This window comes from Monodelphis domestica, chromosome 5, assembly GCF_027887165.1.
Source record: "Monodelphis domestica isolate mMonDom1 chromosome 5, mMonDom1.pri, whole genome shotgun sequence".
In the NCBI taxonomy this organism is placed as follows: domain Eukaryota; kingdom Metazoa; phylum Chordata; class Mammalia; order Didelphimorphia; family Didelphidae; genus Monodelphis; species Monodelphis domestica.
In genome coordinates this window covers 132,681,703-132,701,860 of record NC_077231.1, presented here as the reverse complement: position 1 = coordinate 132,701,860, position 20,158 = coordinate 132,681,703, and the positions used below count along the sequence as shown (strand labels likewise).

At 36.2% G+C, this 20,158-nt stretch overlaps 1 protein-coding gene across 4 annotated transcripts in view; it reads left to right on the top strand.

The window, feature by feature from the left end:
• Positions 1-20,158, top strand: part of ABCC9 (ATP binding cassette subfamily C member 9) — a 194,794-nt gene that overhangs the window by 79,228 nt on the left and 95,408 nt on the right. For all 4 annotated transcript variants that reach the window (XM_001362608.3, XM_016425869.2, XM_007503530.2 and 1 more), the window contains exons 14-16: positions 11,396-11,504; positions 18,156-18,263; positions 19,829-19,901. In XM_001362608.3, coding sequence (XP_001362645.1) covers positions 11,396-11,504; positions 18,156-18,263; positions 19,829-19,901 — 290 coding nt within the window. The remainder of the gene's footprint in view (positions 1-11,395; positions 11,505-18,155; positions 18,264-19,828; positions 19,902-20,158) is intronic.

Below are 20,158 nucleotides of genomic sequence, written 5' to 3'. Positions count from 1 at the left end.
TTTACTGATTGATTCTGAGGGGAAAGAGTAAATACCCCTTAGCTTACTTAACTCCTTCCTATCAAAGACTGGTTATACCAAAGACCATCACATATTGTAAGAATTGAATTAATGTTTCTACACAGATATATATTTCATAAAAGTTTATTAGAAAGGGTAGACAATCATAGTTTTAAATCTCATTATTCCTTTAAGTAAACTGACCATGAGTTGCCTAGCCTGCCAGTCCCTTCCTCCTTCCCCCTTACCTGCCTGCTCTGTTCCCATGTTCGTTCAAGGCCAAAAGCCTTCACTTTTATTGACGTACAGCACATTCACAGATGTAAAACCTGGCATAACTGTGTTATGTGAGGAATGTTGATGGACAGGTCAGGCTACTCAGAGGGGAAGGTATTGAACTTCCTTGACACAAAATGGAATATAAGCCCCAAAGCAAAACAGCAAATAGAAATGAGAGAAGTTATACAGATTAGACTACAACCAAAGATCAAGTATGTGTAAATGAGCTCTTCAGCTGCATCTAAGATAAGATCTCAGCTTAATCAAGGACACAACAGTTTTGTCCAGAGGCCCAGTCTTTGCAGTCTAGGGATTCCCGGAATGTGATGAAGCTAGTTTCCCATGAATATATGTCATTCCAGAGTTGATGGGTTTTTTTTCTCCTTCTCTCTGATTCTCTCTAGTGTGTCCCTCCTGTATCATTCATCTCTATCCACATTTTCTGGAACAAACTAAGTCCTTTTTACAAGTGCTTAACATTGTGCTCATCATTCTCTTTGTTAATCAAGACTGGGGAAATCTTCTATACACAGCACACAGCAAAGATCCATCCCTCCTCTCCCTGCTTTGGTGAGAGTTAGATTATACTCACCTTCATACTGGAAAGCTCTGAATCTATAATTGTAGGGAATCTGTATTGTAGCATGCTTTTAGGTAAAGAAGTAATAGATTTCAGCCAAACTAACCTAAAGTTTTATATTTATATAACTATATGCATAATTAAAGCTGCATATATATTTTCCCCTTAAATTTAGAAGGGACCTCAGATATTATCAAGTTGAATCCCTTCCTGTAATAGATAAAGAAACTGAGACCCCACTGAGTAAAGCAGTTTTCCTAAGGTTTCTAGTTTCTGTGACATTATGGCCGAATTAGGACTAGAATATAAATTTCTTTATATCCTAGTTTAGTGCTCATCCATGACTCTACTGGAAGTTGTAATAAAATGAAATGATGAAGTTATATCACAATTAAAATGTTGTAGCACAATTAATTTCTCAGTGGTGAGTTAAAGCAGGAAAGAACCTTCAAGGTAATGTAGTTCAAACTCCTCATTTTATATATGAAAAATATGAAGCACACCAAGGGAAAATGACTTCACTAAAGTCATGTAGGCAGGAAGTAACTGAAGAGGGATTTGACTTGGATCCTCTGATTCTAGATCTGGTTGTGTTTTCTGCTCTTACAAAATGTGTTAGATTTAGAGCTGAGCCCTTCCAAAAATTTCATGCTCTGATTTTCCCTATTAGTTATTATCTCTTTTCACACTATCTTCTGAAAACATTGTAGATCACTCAGTGATTGTTGCAGCAATCTTTCTAAATTAGGCCTTTCCTTTAGAAGGGAAGTTAATTTAAAAAAATTCATAAATCATGGAGCATCTGTTATTTTAGTCTCCATTTTTACTTTCTTCATTAACACTGGTTCCTTTCATGATTATATTCTTAATATAAAATATTATCCTGTTCAGCAACAGAGGTAGAAAAAAATGATAACATAAAAAGGTATAACTAATGAAAATAGGTATAATTGTTAATATTAAGAGGATAATTAGAGAATTTAAGCCCTTTTTATATTCAGGAATCTCTAAACCTGCAAATGGTTCTAATTTAGCAGGGACTAAGAAATGATAACATTCCTTCAAGAGTGATGTACTGTACTTCATTCTTCCATTCCCACAGTAGAACGAAAAGGCAATTGCCAGCTTGATAAAAATTAGTCTGTCCAAAGGGCTTTGTTCTCAGGCATCTCAAATCTTTCCTAGAGTATTTTCTGCTTATGTTGGTTTGTAGGCTTGATAGAGATAGCAAGCCAACCCAACTTACACTGTTTGTTCATTCTGGGAACCCAAACTAGAGACTCCGTAAAATGTATTGCATTGTGCCAAATTGGCCAGAATCAGCCTGCGTTTTCAGCTGTGCTTAGGGGACCCATGATCAGTCTTTGATGCCAGTTGGCCTACTGAAAGTTGGACAGTATCATTACAAATCAGAGAAACTTGTCAGCTGATTTCAGAATGCCCCTTATAGGATTGAAGAAATAGCTATCCTTGATTTTAAGACTTGTTTGACTAGCTTTTAATAATGACCCCTGTACAAAGCACCAGAGGATATTCTCTGTACTTTGAAATATGTTAAATCCACCCTTATGAGGCATTCTCGGTCACCGAGAGACTACCACTATATGAGGAAATTTTTTTAAAATGGTGGGGTGGGGGTAAGGAGAAGTTCTTCAGAAAAGGATCATCTTAGCAAATGAAAGTTCTTACCATTGGACTCTATAATTGGAACTATACACACAAAATCCACTAAATAACTGAAGTAGTTACCTGATAGTTCAGACCTTATTCCCAACTTCATGTAAGATAAACTAAATAAAATAAACTAAATAAACAAAACAAAATAAAAATAAACTTTATGCAGAGAAACCCATAAACTTTGAACTTACTGAATTTTTTAGTGCAAAATAGGCTTGTGCATAGAAGTTGAAGTAAGGCAAAATGCCCTCCATGACATAAACCCTGAACCAGATCCATTAGTGCTTTCTGGCCTGGGTCCTCATTGACCAGTCCCCCATTACCTTTGTAAATATTCCTGAATTACATTTTCTTTTTAATTCCATCATGAAACATACTGAAGATATTCAAAGATGCTTAATCACCAAGTGGCTTTTAAAGCCACTCATCTACTCATATTCAGCAAAAGGCATCTGGGTTTGGGGAAGTTACACTCTGGTGGCATGCAACTGCTCCTCTGGGCAGACATGTGGAGTAGATCCTCTGCTCCTCATGATTTCAGAGAAAGTCACCGACTCTCTTCACTCAACTCAGTTTTCATGGAATGGTGCTACTTTATTGCCAACAGACTGTGAATTAATGATCTCTAAGACTGTATTATGGTAAACATCACTTTCTTTATGACCTCACGATTTCTGTGAGAGCAAATTATGATTGTTGTTGTTCAGTTCTTTCAGTTGTGTGTGAGTCTTTGTGATTCCATTTGGGGTTTTCTTGGCAAAGGTACTGGAATAGTTTGCCATTTCCTTTTCCAGATCATTTTCCAGATGAGGAAACAGAGGAAAATAGAGTTAAATGATTTGTTCAAGGTCACACAGTGTCTGAGGTTAGACTTGAACTCCATTCCTTCTGCCTACAGACCCAGTGCTTCATCTACTGTTTCACCTACCTGCCCTAAAGTTATAATTACACAGAAACAGACAAGCATACCCCTTTTAAGCAGTATTTGTTCAGCATAGAGTTGTTGAGTAAATAGAACATCAAAAGGAGAAAACAATGAACAAAAAACTGATAAAACATCTACCAAATGACCATGAACCTGACCCTTTTCTAAAGAGATTCCTCTCGATTTTGGCTCCACTGAACCCTGCAGTTATAGGAAATGGATAGTTTGAATTCTCCCTTAAGTAGGCAAAGGCGTATAAATAAGAGATTTCTGAAGGAATGCATTTTATTCACTCTTTCTGTAAACCTGTCACAAAATCAATCTGCATACTTCCTTCACTTCTCATGAAAAAGTTTTATTGATATGTTTTGTTAATATATCACAGTCATTTTTGGAAATATTGCCCTGCCCCTATTTCTCTCCTAGCTTTCTTTTCTTTTTTTAAAAAAATATTTATTTATTTAGAATATTTTTCCATGGTTCCATAATTCATGATCTTTCTCTCTCCTCTTCCCTCCTCCCTCCCAGAACTGACAAGCAATTCCATTGGGTTATAAATGTATCATTGTTCAACACCTATTTCTGTATTATTCATATTTGCAATAGAGTGATCTTTTAACACCAAAACCCCAATCATATCCCCAAGAACCTTTGGTAACAAAGGAAGAGCAGTTAAGCCTGAATACTGTTTCTTAAGATTTGATGCACATCACATGGCAATGTGTACAATATTCTGCTTTAGTAATCCTTTGTCCCTCTGCCAAGAGGAGGAGCTGTCTCATTTGTCATGTTATGTTTATTTTTCAGGAATAGATATTTTAATTATTTGACTGAGTAGCTAGGTGGCAGAGCCCTGAACCTAAAATCAGTAAGACTTGAATTCAAATCCAGTTGTAGACACTTCCTAATTGTGTGACCCTGGACAAGCCACTTAACCTTTATTTGGCTCGGTTTTCTGAGATACTTCACAGGGTTGTTTTAAGGATCAAATGAGCTGTGAAGTGCTTATCCCAGTGCTTGGTACATAGTAGGTAGAGTATAAATATTTATTCCCTTCTCCTTGACTAGACACTCTAACCTGTGGGTTGAAGAATAAGCTGTTGTAAGCCAGCTCTGGGAAGTTTTCTACACATTTACATGAGAAGGAGGGTTGGGAGTGGGAGGGGAGAACCTGTGTCAGTCAACAGTCTAGAAATATTTTTAAGTGTTTCCTATGTACCAAATACTCTGCTAAACACTGGGTTGCAAAGAAAGACCCAACCTATTTCCTGTTCTCAAGAGGCTGACATTCTAATGGGGAGATAGCATGCATAAACAGCATGTATACAGTGTATATGTAAATGGAAGGTAATATCAGAGGGAAGGAATTAGCAGTGGGCACTGGGGTACACAGGAAAGACCTCTTGCAAGTGATGGAATTTGAGCTGCATCTTGAAAAAGACCAGGGAAACCAGGAGCTGGAGGAAAGAACTTGAGAGATACCCAGTGAAAAAGAAGTTAAAGGTTTGTAGATAGAATGTCATGTAGAAGAACAGCTGAAGGAGGTGTGAGAAGACTGGAAAGGTAGGAAGGGACCAGACTGTGAAGGGTTTTAAAAGTCAAATAGAAGATGATATATTGATCCTGAGGTTAGTAGGGGAGTGACATGATCAGAATTGTATTTAAGGAAGACTTCTTTGGCAGCTGAATGGAGGAAGACTGGAGAAAGATGAAGAACAAAAATTAACCAGAAGCCTCTTGCTGTATGATGAAGGATGCTTTAAGTGGTGACAGTGTAAGTGGTGAGAAGGGAACACATATGAAAGAAGTGAAGATAGAAGTAAAGAGATTGAGCAACAGATTGGATATATGAGGTGTGTGTGAGTGAGGAGTTGATAATGATATATGGGAGACTGAGAGGATGATGGTGTCCTTGATAGTGCTAGAAAAGTTGGAACAAAGGATGGACTTAGAGGGAAAGGCATTGAGTTTGGTTTATGACATATTGAGTTTAAGGTTTCCAAATAGATGTCCAGTTTCAGATGTCTAAGAGGCAATTGTTGATTTGAGATGAGCTCAGAGGAGAAGTTATAATTGGAGAAATAGATCACAGTCTTCTGTATATAGATGCTAAGTGAATCCATGGAGCTGATGGGGGATAGTGTAGAGGGAGAAGAGAAAGTTTAGGACAGAGTCTTTGGGGGCACCTATTTTTAATGATTGTTACCTGGAGGGAGATCCAGCAAAGGGAACTAAAATAGATTGTTCAGATTATAGGAAAAGAACCATAAGAGAGCAATATCATGAAATCAGAGGGAAGAGAGAACAGTCAGATCATGATTGGCAGTGTTAAAGTTGCAGAGATCAAAAAGATTGAAGACTCTGAAACTCACTGGATTTGGCAACTAAGAATTTACTGATAACTTTGGAGAGAGTATTTTCAGTTGAATGATGACATTAGAAGTCAACTGCAGAGAGATTAGAAGAGAATTAAAAGAGAGAAATGGAGGCCCTGATTGCAGAAGATTGGCTCAAGGAATTTAACCACAAAAAGGAGAGATATAGAATAATAGCTAGTCTAGATGTTATGCTCCATTGAGGATTTCTTTTTTTTTTTGAATGGGGATGACATAGATGTATTTTTAGGTAATAGAGAAGGAGGCAGAAAATATGGAGATACTGAGGATTAATGAGAGAATGGGGATCATATAAGGGGAAGTCTTCCATGTTTGTCTTGGAAAGGAGAAGAACTACATCCTTCTGTGAGACAAAGGTGAAGGAGGATCTAGTGAAAGAAGATGGCTGAATGATAATGAGAAGGAAAGAAATTGGAGCTCTTGGCAAATGGCCACAAGAGGGTGCCCATTGGTAGTCTTGAAGAAATAAAATATTTTGAATAGTTGCTATGTGAGATGATGAATGAATTAGGAAGGTGTAAAACAATTTCCTTACTACAATGAGGACCTAGTTAAGATTATGTAACATATTTACAGCGTACACAGTCAGCACATTTTTGTGACTTTTCTCAGCATTATTCAATTTAGGCTTAAAGGAGTATAAGGAAAGAGTAACCAAAGGTCAAGCATTTAGCAAAGAATGATGATCAGTGATAGGACGAAAGGGCAAGAGACTATGTTCTGTAGGATAGTGAAGAGCTAAATTTGTTCATTATGGGATCAAATGGCTTTGGAGAGAACCGAAGGATTGAGGGATTGGCAATTACAATAAAGATGAAGATCAAAGTTAGGAGCTTTAAATCAGAGGAAAAGGTGGCAAAATATTATGATTAGATAAGATAAAGGAATTTTGGAATTCATAAATGTGGAATAGAACATTTGAAAGTGATTCCAAACTAGAAGGCATGACCATCTCTATGTGGAGCTGAGTTGATATTGAGGAATAGAGCATGAAAATTAAGCAGACTGAAGACCTGTGAGGTTAGGGTATTGGAAAGAGCATAAATATGTATGTTAAAGCCCTCTAATGTCATTTCAGGAGAAAAACTGTGAACTGGGCACTGAACTCATTGAAAGAGGAAGGAAGGAAGGGAAGGAGGAAGGAAGGAAGGAAGAAAGGAAGGAAGGAAGGGAGGAAGGAAGGGAGGGAGGAAGAAAGGGAGGGTGAGAGGAAGGAAGGAAGGAAGGAAGGAAAGGAAAGAAGGAAGGAAGGGAGGAAGGAAGGGAGGAAGGAAGGAAGGAAGAAGGAAGGAAGGAAGAAGGAAGGAAGGAAGAAGGAAGGAAGGAAGGAAGGAAGGAAGGAAGGAAGGAAGGAAGGAAGGAAGGAAGGAAGGAAGGAAGGAAGGAAGGAAAGCAACCTGAGGGTCAGTAAGTAACAGCTGTTAGAATCCAATAAATTTTAACTGAATAAATTTCAAAAGATGAGAGGTTAATGAGTTATGATGGTAGAGGGAGTATCCCAAAGTGACAAAATGGAACAATTATGGCTAGCATTTTATATAGTGGTTTGAGTTCCGAGAAGTGCTTCTCTATGTCTCATTCAGCCTTTAGAACAATCCTGTGAAAGGTGCTGTTATCTCTATTTTATAGAAGAGGTAAATGAAGCTTCACAGGTTCACACAGTTAGTAAAAGTCTGAGGCAGGCCTTTCTTACTCCAAATTAAGAACTCTGTTTATATACTATCTAGCTGCATAAGGTGACTAAATTATATCCACCTCCTCCAGCTCTATGAGCAGCAAGTTAGAGAGTATGAATATGAGAAAAAGTGCAACCAGTCCTGGAAAGAGTAGCCAGGGTTGTTCTGTTATCAGGCAGGACTGAGGCTTCAATGAAAGCCAGAAGATGGAGGGATTATGAAAGGAAAAGTCTGAATACGAAGGAAAGCAAGTCTGTCTGCTTCTAAGTAGGTGGTCACACATGACCCCAAGAATTCTGCAGGAGTGAATCCCTACGGATGCTTCTCTAACTTCTCTTCACAGTTCTCAAATGTCAGCCATCTCCATGCCTGTGCCAAGTGTAAATGAGTTACAGAAGAGAACATTAAAAAGGGTAGAGGAAGCTAAACTCTTCTTTATGATGCACAGGCAAAATCCCATCTTTGTGTTTCGGTAACTTTCCACAAATTTCAGTGAGATTTTTCTAGACATTTTCAAAATGGAACTGAGAACTAATATGAACCAACTTTGCTTAAAATACAAGAGTAGGGCCTCAGCTATTTATATATAAAGATACAATGTGAGAATGAAAGATATGAAGGCAGGAAGCATTTTATTTTAAGGTATTAGCATGTATAAGCTGCTTTTTATGATCAACTCCAATGAGCACATTTCAAGAATGCAATTATATAGAGCTGATAAAAATTAAGGAACAATGAATGACATATGTGAGAATAAAGTCACAAAATTCATTTTGATTATGATCCAATAATCAATAAGCATTGTTAAACAGCTACTCTGTGTACACACACTCTTAGGTACTGGAGTTATAGAGAAAAAAATGAAACATTCACTGCACTCAAAAAGCTTATGTTCTAAGAACTGTGGGAGTAGAAATACAGAAGAAAAACAACCACTTGATCACATGGGCTGATGGAGATATGATTGGGGATGTAGACTCTAAACGATCACCCTAGTGCAAATATCAATAATATGGAAATAGGTCTTGATCAATGACACATGTAAAACCCAGTGGAATTGCATGTTGGCTATGGGAGAGAAAGAACATGAATCGTGTAACCATGGAAAAATTCTCTTAATCAATAATAGAAAATAAAATAAAATAAAAAGCTTATGTTCTACTGGAGGAGAAAATATGAAAGTTTACAAAGTAGACCTTTGATGACCAAACACATGCACATAATAAATAACCCTTGGCTTCTATTTTACTAGAGATCAAATGTCAATTTTTTGAAAGATGGCCTGCTACAATAGATTTGATAATATTTTAGTGTAGCTATGTAGAAACACAATTTCTAACATAAATAGGATCATACTTTATGAGTCACACTTAACATGTTAAATTGAACTGACTTTTCTTCATTTTATAAGTTTGTTGGGAAAACAAGTCACCAAGGTTTATCTGAGATGATTTAGCCCTGACCATAAATGCACTGATGATTTTTTAAGAGTATGTAAATATGTTTTCCTATCAAATAAATGCTAGTTTTATTGTTCTTACTACAAAGCATGCTTGGGTCCACTTTCATAATTCTTTCTTAACAATGTGGATCTATCTTCCTATCTTACCAAACTCTTACAAGAAGATAATTACAAAATTATATATTTTTGGTATATTTTGCATATTTTATATTATTAGTATATGTATATTTGGTATATTTTATATGATTTTTTCCTTCTCCCTCCCTCCCCACCAGATTTTGTTTTCTTGATTTAATAGCTAACTAAGCTAATTTACTCTCAGGGAGATAATCATATATTAGATTATATTTGAAGAAATGAGATTTTATATAATAGAATCTTCAGAAATATTACAATAATAGCATATAGTTTTCTTGGCATTTTTTTGCTTTATTCTTTAAATTACATTTAATTAGTTTGATTAATTAATTAATTAATAGAATTAATTCTGATTTGGACGCATGGAGTTTGATATGTATGTGGAACCCCAAATTGGACATGCCCAGTAAAAAAAAATTAGATTTAAAAGAATTATTCTTTATTTCAGCTCCATTTATCCTCTGACAATCAATCAGCTAATACTTATTGAGCATTTGTCATGTAACAGAGCAAGATCTGGGGATAAAGAGATGAAAAGTAAAATCTTTGGGCCTGGCCCTCAAGAAGCTCATATTTTAATGGAAAGCCAATATACAATGACAGAGATATATAAAATACATATAGAGCAGCTTCAAAGGAACCTGAGCAGAATGAAGCATTAGCAGCAGGAAAGACCTCAGGCAGAAGGTGATAGGAGATGAATTTTGGAGGAAACTAGGGATTCCAAGAGGTAGAGGGGAGGAGAAAGTGGTTTACAAGCATGTGAGAGGAGACCCAGAAGAAGGAGTATCCTGTGTGAGGAACAGCAAGATAGTTAGGTTGGCTTGACTGAACAGGATGTAAGTCAGCAAAGGGAGTTAAGAGATTTAAGTGCCAGATGAGTTTATAGTTGATCCCCAAAGTAATTGGGAACCACTGCAGTTCAGTGAGTGGTGTGGATGAGAGAGATGGTCAGAATTTTGCTTTAGGAGAATCACTTTGGTTACTCTGTAGAGGGAAAATTTAGATTGGGAAAAGCCTTGACTAGGCAGGTAGACAATTTAGGAGGTTATTGAGATAGTCCAGGTGAAAGGTTAGGAGAAGCCAAAATAGAGTGGTTACCATATATGTGGAGTGAGGACCTATGAAAGAAGGACAGAAGTACCAATGACAAGTTTGGGCAGCTGATTGGTTATGGTGGTGGTGGGGTGGTAAATGCAAGTGAGGAGCTGAGATGGATGATAAGATGATAAGGTGAGGACCCTAGGCAGCTGGAAAGGTGGTGGTGGTACTTTTGATAGGAGTAGGGAAGTGGGGTATGTTTGGGGGAAAATAGAATTAATTCTGATTTGGACACACAGAGTTTGATATGTATATGGAACATCCAATTGGAAATGCCCAGTAGAAAGCTGATGATGACGGGCTAAACCTGGATAATATGTATAATTAACATGTGGACTATTTACGTTACAGAATAATGAAGATGATGATAATGATAAATCAGTGAGGCATGGCCAGTTCCTTCTGGCACCTCCAGTCTTCAGGAAGTGACTAGTGACAGCCAAAAGGAAGATAATTCTTGGAGGAGATAGGCTCAGTCAAAGGGAGGAGGGGTCCTTGGGCAACATCCCCAAGATTAGCTCTTCTCACTAATCCGTCTCCCCATGGGCTCAGCCTTTAGTCATATTATAAGTGGCAGGCCTTCAGAAGATTATCTTCTCTCCTAAGCTCAATCTATTCATGGTGTGATGAGTAGTTGGGAAACATTTCAGATTCCGTCTCTTTATTTATTTTGTGGACTTCTTTGTCAGCTGCAAGTAGGGTGGCCAAACCTAGGTAAGGCCAGCCAGGGTCGAGCTGGAAGCAGCTTTGGAAGAACTCCAGTTTACTAGGCTCAGAAATTTGTTGTACTTCATCCTAAAGTACTAAATTCATCCCTAACTCTACCTTTTCAATACAGAATTGAACTATAGACTGGTTAGAGAGAGTGGCAGAATCAGTGAAATTTTAAGTAATGCTCAGAGATGAATAGATTTGATGAGACAAATAAATGAGATTGGCTAGTACTCAAAGGATTCAGAGATTTAGATCTGGAAGGGCCTTTTGGGATTCTTTATTCAATTGCCTGATAACCCAAATAATGAAACTGAATATAGATCAGAAAAGGGAAATGACTTGGCCAAGGCTACTAAGTTACTAAGGAGCAGAGAAGGGGCTGAAATATAATTTAAGGTATGAGTATATCAATCAATGCATTTTCCCCCACTTTGTTTCTTTTGGCAGTGTCCAGAAGCTGAATGAGTTTCTTTTAAGTGATGAGATTGGTGATGACAGTTGGAGAAGTGGTGAAGGTTCTGTAACTTTTGAGTCTTGTAAGAAACACACAGGAGTAGTAAGTTCTGTTCACCAAATGGGTTTTTGTTATTTTGGGATCTGTTATGTTTTAAAGGGGAGAATATTAAAGAAGACTGTCATTAATGTGGTATGAAATCTTTGTGTTCTTAGTTTGGGAATAATTTTTTACCCAAAAGGAAGGACGGTTGCCATTGGATTTGAAAAAACAATTATATAAAACTAAAAAGCAATGCCCAAATAAAAAAAATATATCCCTCTACACAGTAACAGTACTTTTATATGAATATAGAACTTCTGATTATAAAGTACATTATCTGAATCTTATCAACAAGACAAGTAATAGTGTTCTATTTCTTTAATAGATGAGAAAACTGGATGTGAGAATTTATAACCCTACAGAGGTTTGTCTAATAGCTATTAAAGCAAAGGAGTAGCAAACTTTTGACTGAGATTTGTTTTATTTTTTTTAATCTGGTTTAGTACTCTTTCTACTACATAAAATTACTTTAATCATTCTGTTTTATATTTGTGTAGCACTTTACAGTTTTCAGAGCACATTCAGGTATGTCCATTTCTAAAAGTTACAAAAGTGCTGAGACATATGTGTAATTCAAAAGGAAACAGTTTCTAATTCATTCAAGCTTTAGCCAAGCCTAACCACAAAATAAGTTTACAAGATACATTAACTCTTATATACAAAATTCAAAAATTACATGTAAAGAGCCTTTTAAAATTGTACATATAATAGTTATTTCAATGGATTTCATTGATGGGTATTTCGCTTACTGGTGTAAATCACAATGTTTTTTTGATAAATCACAAACCTTCTTTGACATTCTTGTTCATGTTCTTCCAAAAACTCTGTAAGAGAATTTCCTAATATTCTGGAGACATTGCATAAAGTTCTGATAGAAGAGATGCTACTGTTTATGGATGACATCATCCTGAATACCTCAAGCTACAAGATATTACTCGATCTCTTTAATGAGATACATGATTATTCAAAAGTGATAAACCTTAAAATCCTGTGAGTGAAACACTAAATAAATGAGAAATTCTTACTTGTACCTATATTAGTGAGAGGTCCTACAGAAGAATAAGGACTTGGAACAAGAATTAAAGAGAAAGAAGAGATCAGGGTGGATAACATTTGGAAAATTGCTCAGTGCTTCTCTTGATTCCAAGCTGGTTCCTGGATACAAAGACTTATGTTTTCAAAAGTATATACAAAATTACCCTGGTGATGCAGTATGTTTGTGAAGCTTGAAATGCCTCATCTTCTAAGGAATTAAATTTTCAGGTGATCCAAAAGAGCCAATGGAAGAATGCAGATTATGGCTTTGTATCAACAGTCTGCCATATTTGAGATGGCTTGTGAAGTCCCTCAAATAATAACTTTGATGCCATTTCCTACATAGATGCTTTCTTGAAGCTCCTATATATAAATAAATTCTTCCTCTTTAAATTATTTGAATAAATGAATGAAAAAGGACTTTTAAAGTGCTTTTTATGTGCCATGCTTTGAGCTAAGCATTGGAAATATAAATATTAAAAGCAAGATATTTCCTGTTCTTGAAAGGACCTTCAGAGTTTTCAATATCAATTCATGTACATTCTTTCATTGAATAGCCAACATCTGTTGGGTTCAAAAAGAAATGGAGAAGTCCCCAATTCATCCAGGCTTTATCTAAACCCAACTGCAAAAAAAAAGCTTATGTTAGAATGAGCTCTTATCAAACACAAAGGTCTTCTGAGGGGACATGTTAAAATTTCTTAAAGAAATCCTTTTGTGCACTTAATAGTTATCACATGTATTTGTAATCCTGTAAGGGAAGGTAATCATATATGAGAATGGGGTCTAATCAAAGGATCTGAAAAATCCCAGAGAAAGTGACTGGAGCTAGAAAGCAATTGATTGACCTATTCTTTCCAGGAATGGTGGTAATGATTTAAGACCTGGAGAAGAAGGCAAGGATGATTCCATTTGTTCCAATAGAATATCCTTCTTGTATAAGTAATATCATAGACCAGTAGAGCATGGAAGAGGGATCTTGTAGTGATGTTTCAGTTGAAAATAGGAATAGACTTAGAGGAACAAGGTAAAAGAGTTACATGCATGGAGCTGAAATTCTCAGAAGAAACCTGTTAAGTTGGATGGAGAACAGCATAAATAGAATTGAGTAGAGTCTGGTAGTAAGAAAATACTTAAAAACACATAGATTCTTCAGAATTTTTGCAAACATACTATAATTCTCAATTATTAATATCAATTGAGCCTCTCCCAAGGGGAAAAGTTATGTACACTAAAGTTGTATTCAACCCTGAGAGATTTTTAAAAATCTTGTTTCCTTTTGTTTATAATGACATGCCAATGGTATTAAGTCCTGAAACATTGCAGATACACCTAAGTGAAACGATGAATTGATTAAAGGAGTTTGATCTAATTATTTCCGTCATGAAAATTAAGTTGATGGATAAATCTTTTTTTCATACAGATTAAAATGGGCAGGAAGATGGGCCATCCAGGGAGCTCATCCTTCAGTTATACTACATACAGACAATCAAAATGGACAGTGAGCTAGACCTAGAGCTGATCTGGAGTGATTTTAATGATCCCAACATTCTCTTTGAAGCAAAGGGCTATCTTTTAAACAAGATTCTTCACTGTAAAGTGTAACTTGTAGAATAACAGTCTATAAAGAATTAAATTGAGGGTCACCCAAAGGTAATGGAAAGGTGCATAGTGGGAGTGAAAAGGCTGTAACACATTAAAACTGAAGAATAGTGTGTACTGTATCATCACAAGGATATGTGACTGGAAAAAATGATTGGTCATATAGCAGAAATGTGGAATAATCAGTGGATAGCCTGCACGTTTCATTACTATCTACACATTGTCATGGCATCAAGAGTAAAGCAGTCAGAATGTTAGGTAGAGTTGCTGTGGGGAATTTCTTGCAAGACACAAACTAAAATTGTTTTTCTTGAATTTCTTGCAAGACACAAACAGGTTGAGCAGGCAGGGATGGAAAGAGATCTGCCTTATTGGAGGGAGAGTCAGCATTGACAAGATCATAGATCCATCAAAGTATTGAAACACTGAACTAACTTCTTTCAGGATCATTTGTCATCGTTCTAGATCCAAACCACAAAACTATAAACCTTTAAAAATGGAGTGAAAAAAGCTGTGTGTTTTAGAATAGCACTAATGGAAACTTCTCTGAGTTCACTAAAGATACTATGTATTCTGTCAAAGTTTAGAGCTAAGTGGTTTTGGCTGTAGAAATTCCATGGAACATTAGTGACATTTTGGTGCCAAAGTTTCTTCAAATTACATTTGTGGAACTCCAACTCACATCTCTGTCAACACTTTCCTTCCTCCCACCCTCTCCGTAGTTTAGAGAGGAGCATGAAGTCATTCCCGCTGACCCTCTTTGGGGGACAATACTACTACAGAATTGAATATGTCTAGAAGATGGATTTTCATGCAGAAATTGTTGGTATTATTATTGGAAAGTAGATTTAGTTTTAAAGTACAGGACATTTTTCTAATTTATCTCATCCAGGGCATTATCAGGTTTACATGAGTACAACACAGGCAAAACCTGCAGGCCTAGAAAAATGGTTTCTATTTAGGTGTAGACCAGTTTATTGAATTACTTCTTTCTCCATTTTTATCAAATATTGACATTACCAGGTGCTTGTATGATTTCTTGGCACAATACATAGAGATAGGAATGATGTCTTGCCTGCCCTTAAACTAAGTATTTTTTTCTGGGAACCTTTCTGTTCCACGCAGGCTAAATCTTGAACCCCAGGACTCAGAACTCAAACTCTGGAATCTTGATCAGGAACTGGATTTGAACTTTATGTGTTATATCCCACTCATTGTCATGAATTTGGCATTTGCTTTCTTGTCTGTCTTGTTTTAAACATAATAGTATTTGTCCTCTGTAATTCCACTGAATGGATTTTTAAAATTACTGAGTTGGATAATTATCTTATACTGAAAACTACACCCAGCAAATTCCTGAATCAAATCTAAAGCTCTCTGAACTTTTCTATGTCACAAATTTATAGGAATAAGTTTTCTTGCAGCTCTAAGGAACTTTGCCTATTTCTATTGAATATGGAGCCAAAATGGAGCCCTGGGGATCCTGGAGAAAGGCAGTAAATCATTTCCAGTCATAACCTAGCTCCAATACTTTCGTTTACCTTAAGTTTATTAGATCTCTCAAATCAAATTTTCAGCAGCCATCTTCATTGGAATGATATTTCAGAGAGTTAGTAATCCTGTGCTGAGATGATTTTAAAACATTGATTCTTAAGTGGGGAAAACAAAAGAACACATTGTTAAAAAGAAAACTCATCTATCTGGGGAATCATAGCTTTCTGAATTCTCAGTTTTAAATCTCAGACAGATTTAAATTTATCTGGGCTTCCTCCTGAGGGATAGGGACTGGACTTGTAATTTAGCTGGTAGATTGAAGTCCCTGGGGAAGAAACTTCCTCTACCAGTGCTGGTCAGCACCTCCTCTACATCTAATTGATTTAATGGTGTTGCATAGAGCATTCAAAGTTTATGTAACTTGCCAAAGGGTCAAGCAGCCTGTATGTCAGAAGGGGAATGCAAGCCTAGGTCTTTCTGGTCATGAGGCCAATTCTGTCTCCTTTATTAGCATGATATTTTCAGTGATGTTGTCAGATGCCTTCAATGGACATGAAAATGGCATCACTGCACTAGTGGTAAATTCTTTAACCTGAAAAGGCTCCAAGCCAAGACTAAACTGGAGGGAAATTTGGTGTTGGACTTTCTGTTTGCAAATGACTCAGGGCAGCCTCTGAGACGGAGATACCTCAGAGCATGGATTGATTTTCTGTCACTTGTGTGAATGGTGGCCTGACAATTAACTCAAGGAAAACTGAGGCTCTCTACCAGTCAGCATCGCACTATCCACACACAGAACCATTACTTAAAGCAAACCAAGAATGTTTTGTGGTGGATAATTTCACTTATCTTGGCAGTATACTTTCCAGGAATGTCCCCAGAGATGCTGAAGTTGATGCATCCTTTGCCAGCGTTAGCACAGTCTGGGAGGCTCTGAAGGAAAAGTGTGAGAGGAAAAAGATATTGGACTGCCTACCAAACCAAAGGTCTACACTATGGCGCTCTTGTGCTGACTTCATTGTTGGGTACCCGTGAAATCTGGCTTGTATACCAGCTCCATGCCAGGAAAATAAATTGCTTCCATTAATTGCCTCAGGAAGATTTTAAGGATCACCTGGCAAGATAAGGAACCCCACAGGGAACCTTTCTTGAGCTTAACTGCCAAGTGTTCAGACTGTACCACAGAGAGCACAGTTCTGCTAGGCTCATCATGTTATTCGAGTGCCAAATGTACATTTGCCTAATTCAAATGCCAAATGTAGGTTTGCCTAAAAAAAGGCTATTTTATGAAGAACTCATTAAGCAAGCACTCACATGGAGCTCAGAAGAAGTGATACAAAGACACTTTCAAGGTCTCTCTGAAGAATTTGGGGATCGATTGGGAGACATGGGAGATGCTGGCACAGGATGATCTTGCGTGGCATGCTCACATCAATGAAGGAGCTGCGCTCTATGAGTAAAGCAGAACTGCAGCAACTCAAAAGAAACATGAGATGTGCAGATTTAGAGACGTGGCTATCCCACATGTTCCCTGTAAGCTATTAGTGCCTAACCTGTGGTAGAGCTTTCTGAGTTCGTACTAGTCTGATTAGCCACAGTTTAGTGCACTGTACATTGAGACCGACATTGTGGTGTCATTCTGGCCCCCTTTGAATGTGAAGGACAACCAAACCTCCTCCTAGGCTATGTTGCTTCTCTTTCTGCTCATGGCACTTAAGTAGTTGTGAAAGGAAAAAAATTTTAACGTGGAAACTGTGTATACATTTGATCATATCAATAATATGGGGAAAGGTTTTTATTATTCCCATTTGATATTTACATAATCTAATGAGTAACAATAGGTTGGCTATAGTTATGAAATCGGAGAATAATAGGAGGATCAGATAATTTGGGATATTTTAAATGTAAAAAACTTTTTTTTCCAATTTGTCTCCCATCTTTTTGGTAAATGTAGACTTATGACAGGAAAGATATGATTTGTATTCATTCCTGAAGGTATTTCTTAATAAATACATTTTACATATGATCTTTGTCAAGAAATAGCATCAACAAAATCCCAGTTACTTTAAAATTTTTGATCTGGAATAGTGATTTCAATGGTATAGAGATCTCCTGTTAAGGAATTTCCCCTCTGTCAATACCAATCCATAAATGTTCTGCAATTCATGATCTTAGAGGATTACCTGAGGCACATGTGGATCCAAATCAGGCCAGACAGATATAGATGTAAAAGTAAATATTCTTAACTTCTTGCATTTGAATTTTGTTATGACATAATGCTTAATAGATTATTTTTTCTTTTACCTCTGCAATGGCAGATATAACAAAAAAAATAAATAAGAGACATTAGTTACCAAATTAATACTAATAATCCCAAGTAGAAGTAGTCAAAATATGTTGTTTTTGGAATTTTCTTTTGATGGTAGAATTGTTGAATGTGAATTTCTTTTTTTAATTAAAAAAGTTTGTATTGTTTCATAAAGGCAACTTTTCTTATTCTTTTTACAATCTGGAATATAGCAAACCAAAACTATAAACAGGAAACAGCCTGGAAGATATAACCTGGACAGTTATGAACAATCAACCAGACGAATTCGTCCACCAGAGACTGAAGATATTGCAATTAAGGTTATTTAATTTCTTGAATTCATTCTTGATTCATACACTTCTAATGTTTTCATAGTAGTATCTGCCTAACTGTCCATCAAATTTCCTTGCCACAAATCATCCCTTTGGAATTAACAAGTAAGATGAAATCACTATGTAACTTTTATTTCTCCTGCATCCATTTCCCCCTTTCCTCTCTTTGCTTCCTGCCTTGGGTGAAATCAGTATATTTTCAGATAGTTTTAAAAAACATCAATAATTTTTTTATTTCAGGGTCATTGTTAGTAGTAGTATTTAACATTTTTTTCTCATTCAGTCCAGTGATAGGTTAAAATAATTTATAATAGTGATATTCTCATTTATGAATTCTGATTAAGTAAATAATATTATTGTCCTTGGATAGAAATAGGTTCTTTTAGAATCTGTACTATCACCAGGTAACTTTGTGGACTGAAGTGTAAAAATTAAATTAGTAGTGTCTGCACATGTTCAAACTTGGTTGTTTTGCTTGAGAAGGTCAGTTCCTGTAGTTGACAACAATATTTACATTGCTTCAAGGACTTTAGCTCTGTTCTTAAGTTCAAATCCCACTTCTGACACTCTGGCCCCATACAAATCATACACCTCCCTGGGTTTTCATTTCCTCATCTGGAAAATAATGGGGTTGATCTGGGTGACCTCTAAGGTTCTGGGGTTTCAAGATAATGTTAATGACCTCAAAGTTTTAAAGTTTAATTGAGCATATTTTGGCCTTTAAAGTCATTAAAACATCTCAAAGAATATGAACATTAGAAAAATATGTAACTATAAGACTTTTTTTCCTCAAAAATACAAACTACGTGAAAAGATCAAGAATGTTTCATTGATTTTTCTTGAAGAATTGAAGATTTAAGAGTGTAATTTCTTGTGTCTTTGCACAAAGCATTCTGAGTGTGTAAAGGGGCATTATGTGATTGTTAATGAGAAGGCCTAAAGATGGGAGGTCTTGGGTTCAAATCTAGCCGCAGATACCCCACCTCCTTGCCTATCCCTTATTGCTCTCTGTCTTGGAAACAATATACAGTACTGATTCTAAGACAGAAGGTAAGGGTTTTTAAAAAAAAGAAAGTTAATGAAAAATGAAGCTGTTTTCAGTTAAGAACAGAAAAGAACTCTACTTGAAAAAGAAGCAGGAATAATTTAAATTAGATATTATATGAGGAAGACTTTCTTGGACAACAAGTAGGGGTAGTTTAGGACAAGTACTACTTACTATTGGCTGTAGGATGAACTATTTAGTTTAATAGTCTTCTCCTGTCCCCCAGTTTCTTCCATTCTTTAAACTATTTGGTACTGTTCCCAGATTGTGAGTTGTGGTGGGGTTTTTTTTGCTCTCTTACCAATTAAAAATATATCCAACTAAAAGTGGGAGGCTTTGTGCTTTTATCAATATTTTTATATTTTTATTTTATGTCTGTATTTGTAATTAAATGTTTCTTTAATCATTTTAAGTAAAATTGATTTTATTTTGAATAATTCTACATAAAAGTATTTACCTCACTATCTTATCCCTCCATCTTTGATTTTTCCATAACCTTGTTTTCTAGGTGACAAATGGATATTTTTCATGGGGGAGTGGTTTAGCCACATTATCTAACATAGACATTCGAATCCCAACAGGTGAGAGTCTCTCAGGGATTGTTCTGTGAAATGTCCAACAATTGATTAAGTATTCAGAACCCAAACACAAAGAATTATAGCTTGATGAGGCAAAAAATGGTACTGATATAAAAGGTAGTTATTTAGGTACTATGAATCATGGTCCAATATAAGTATCATGGTTTAGTGAGCAAAGCGCTTCACTGGAAATTATGAAATTTAATATTAATCTCTATTTTAAAAGTGATGTCTATTGTTTTCATTATGTTCTTTGAATG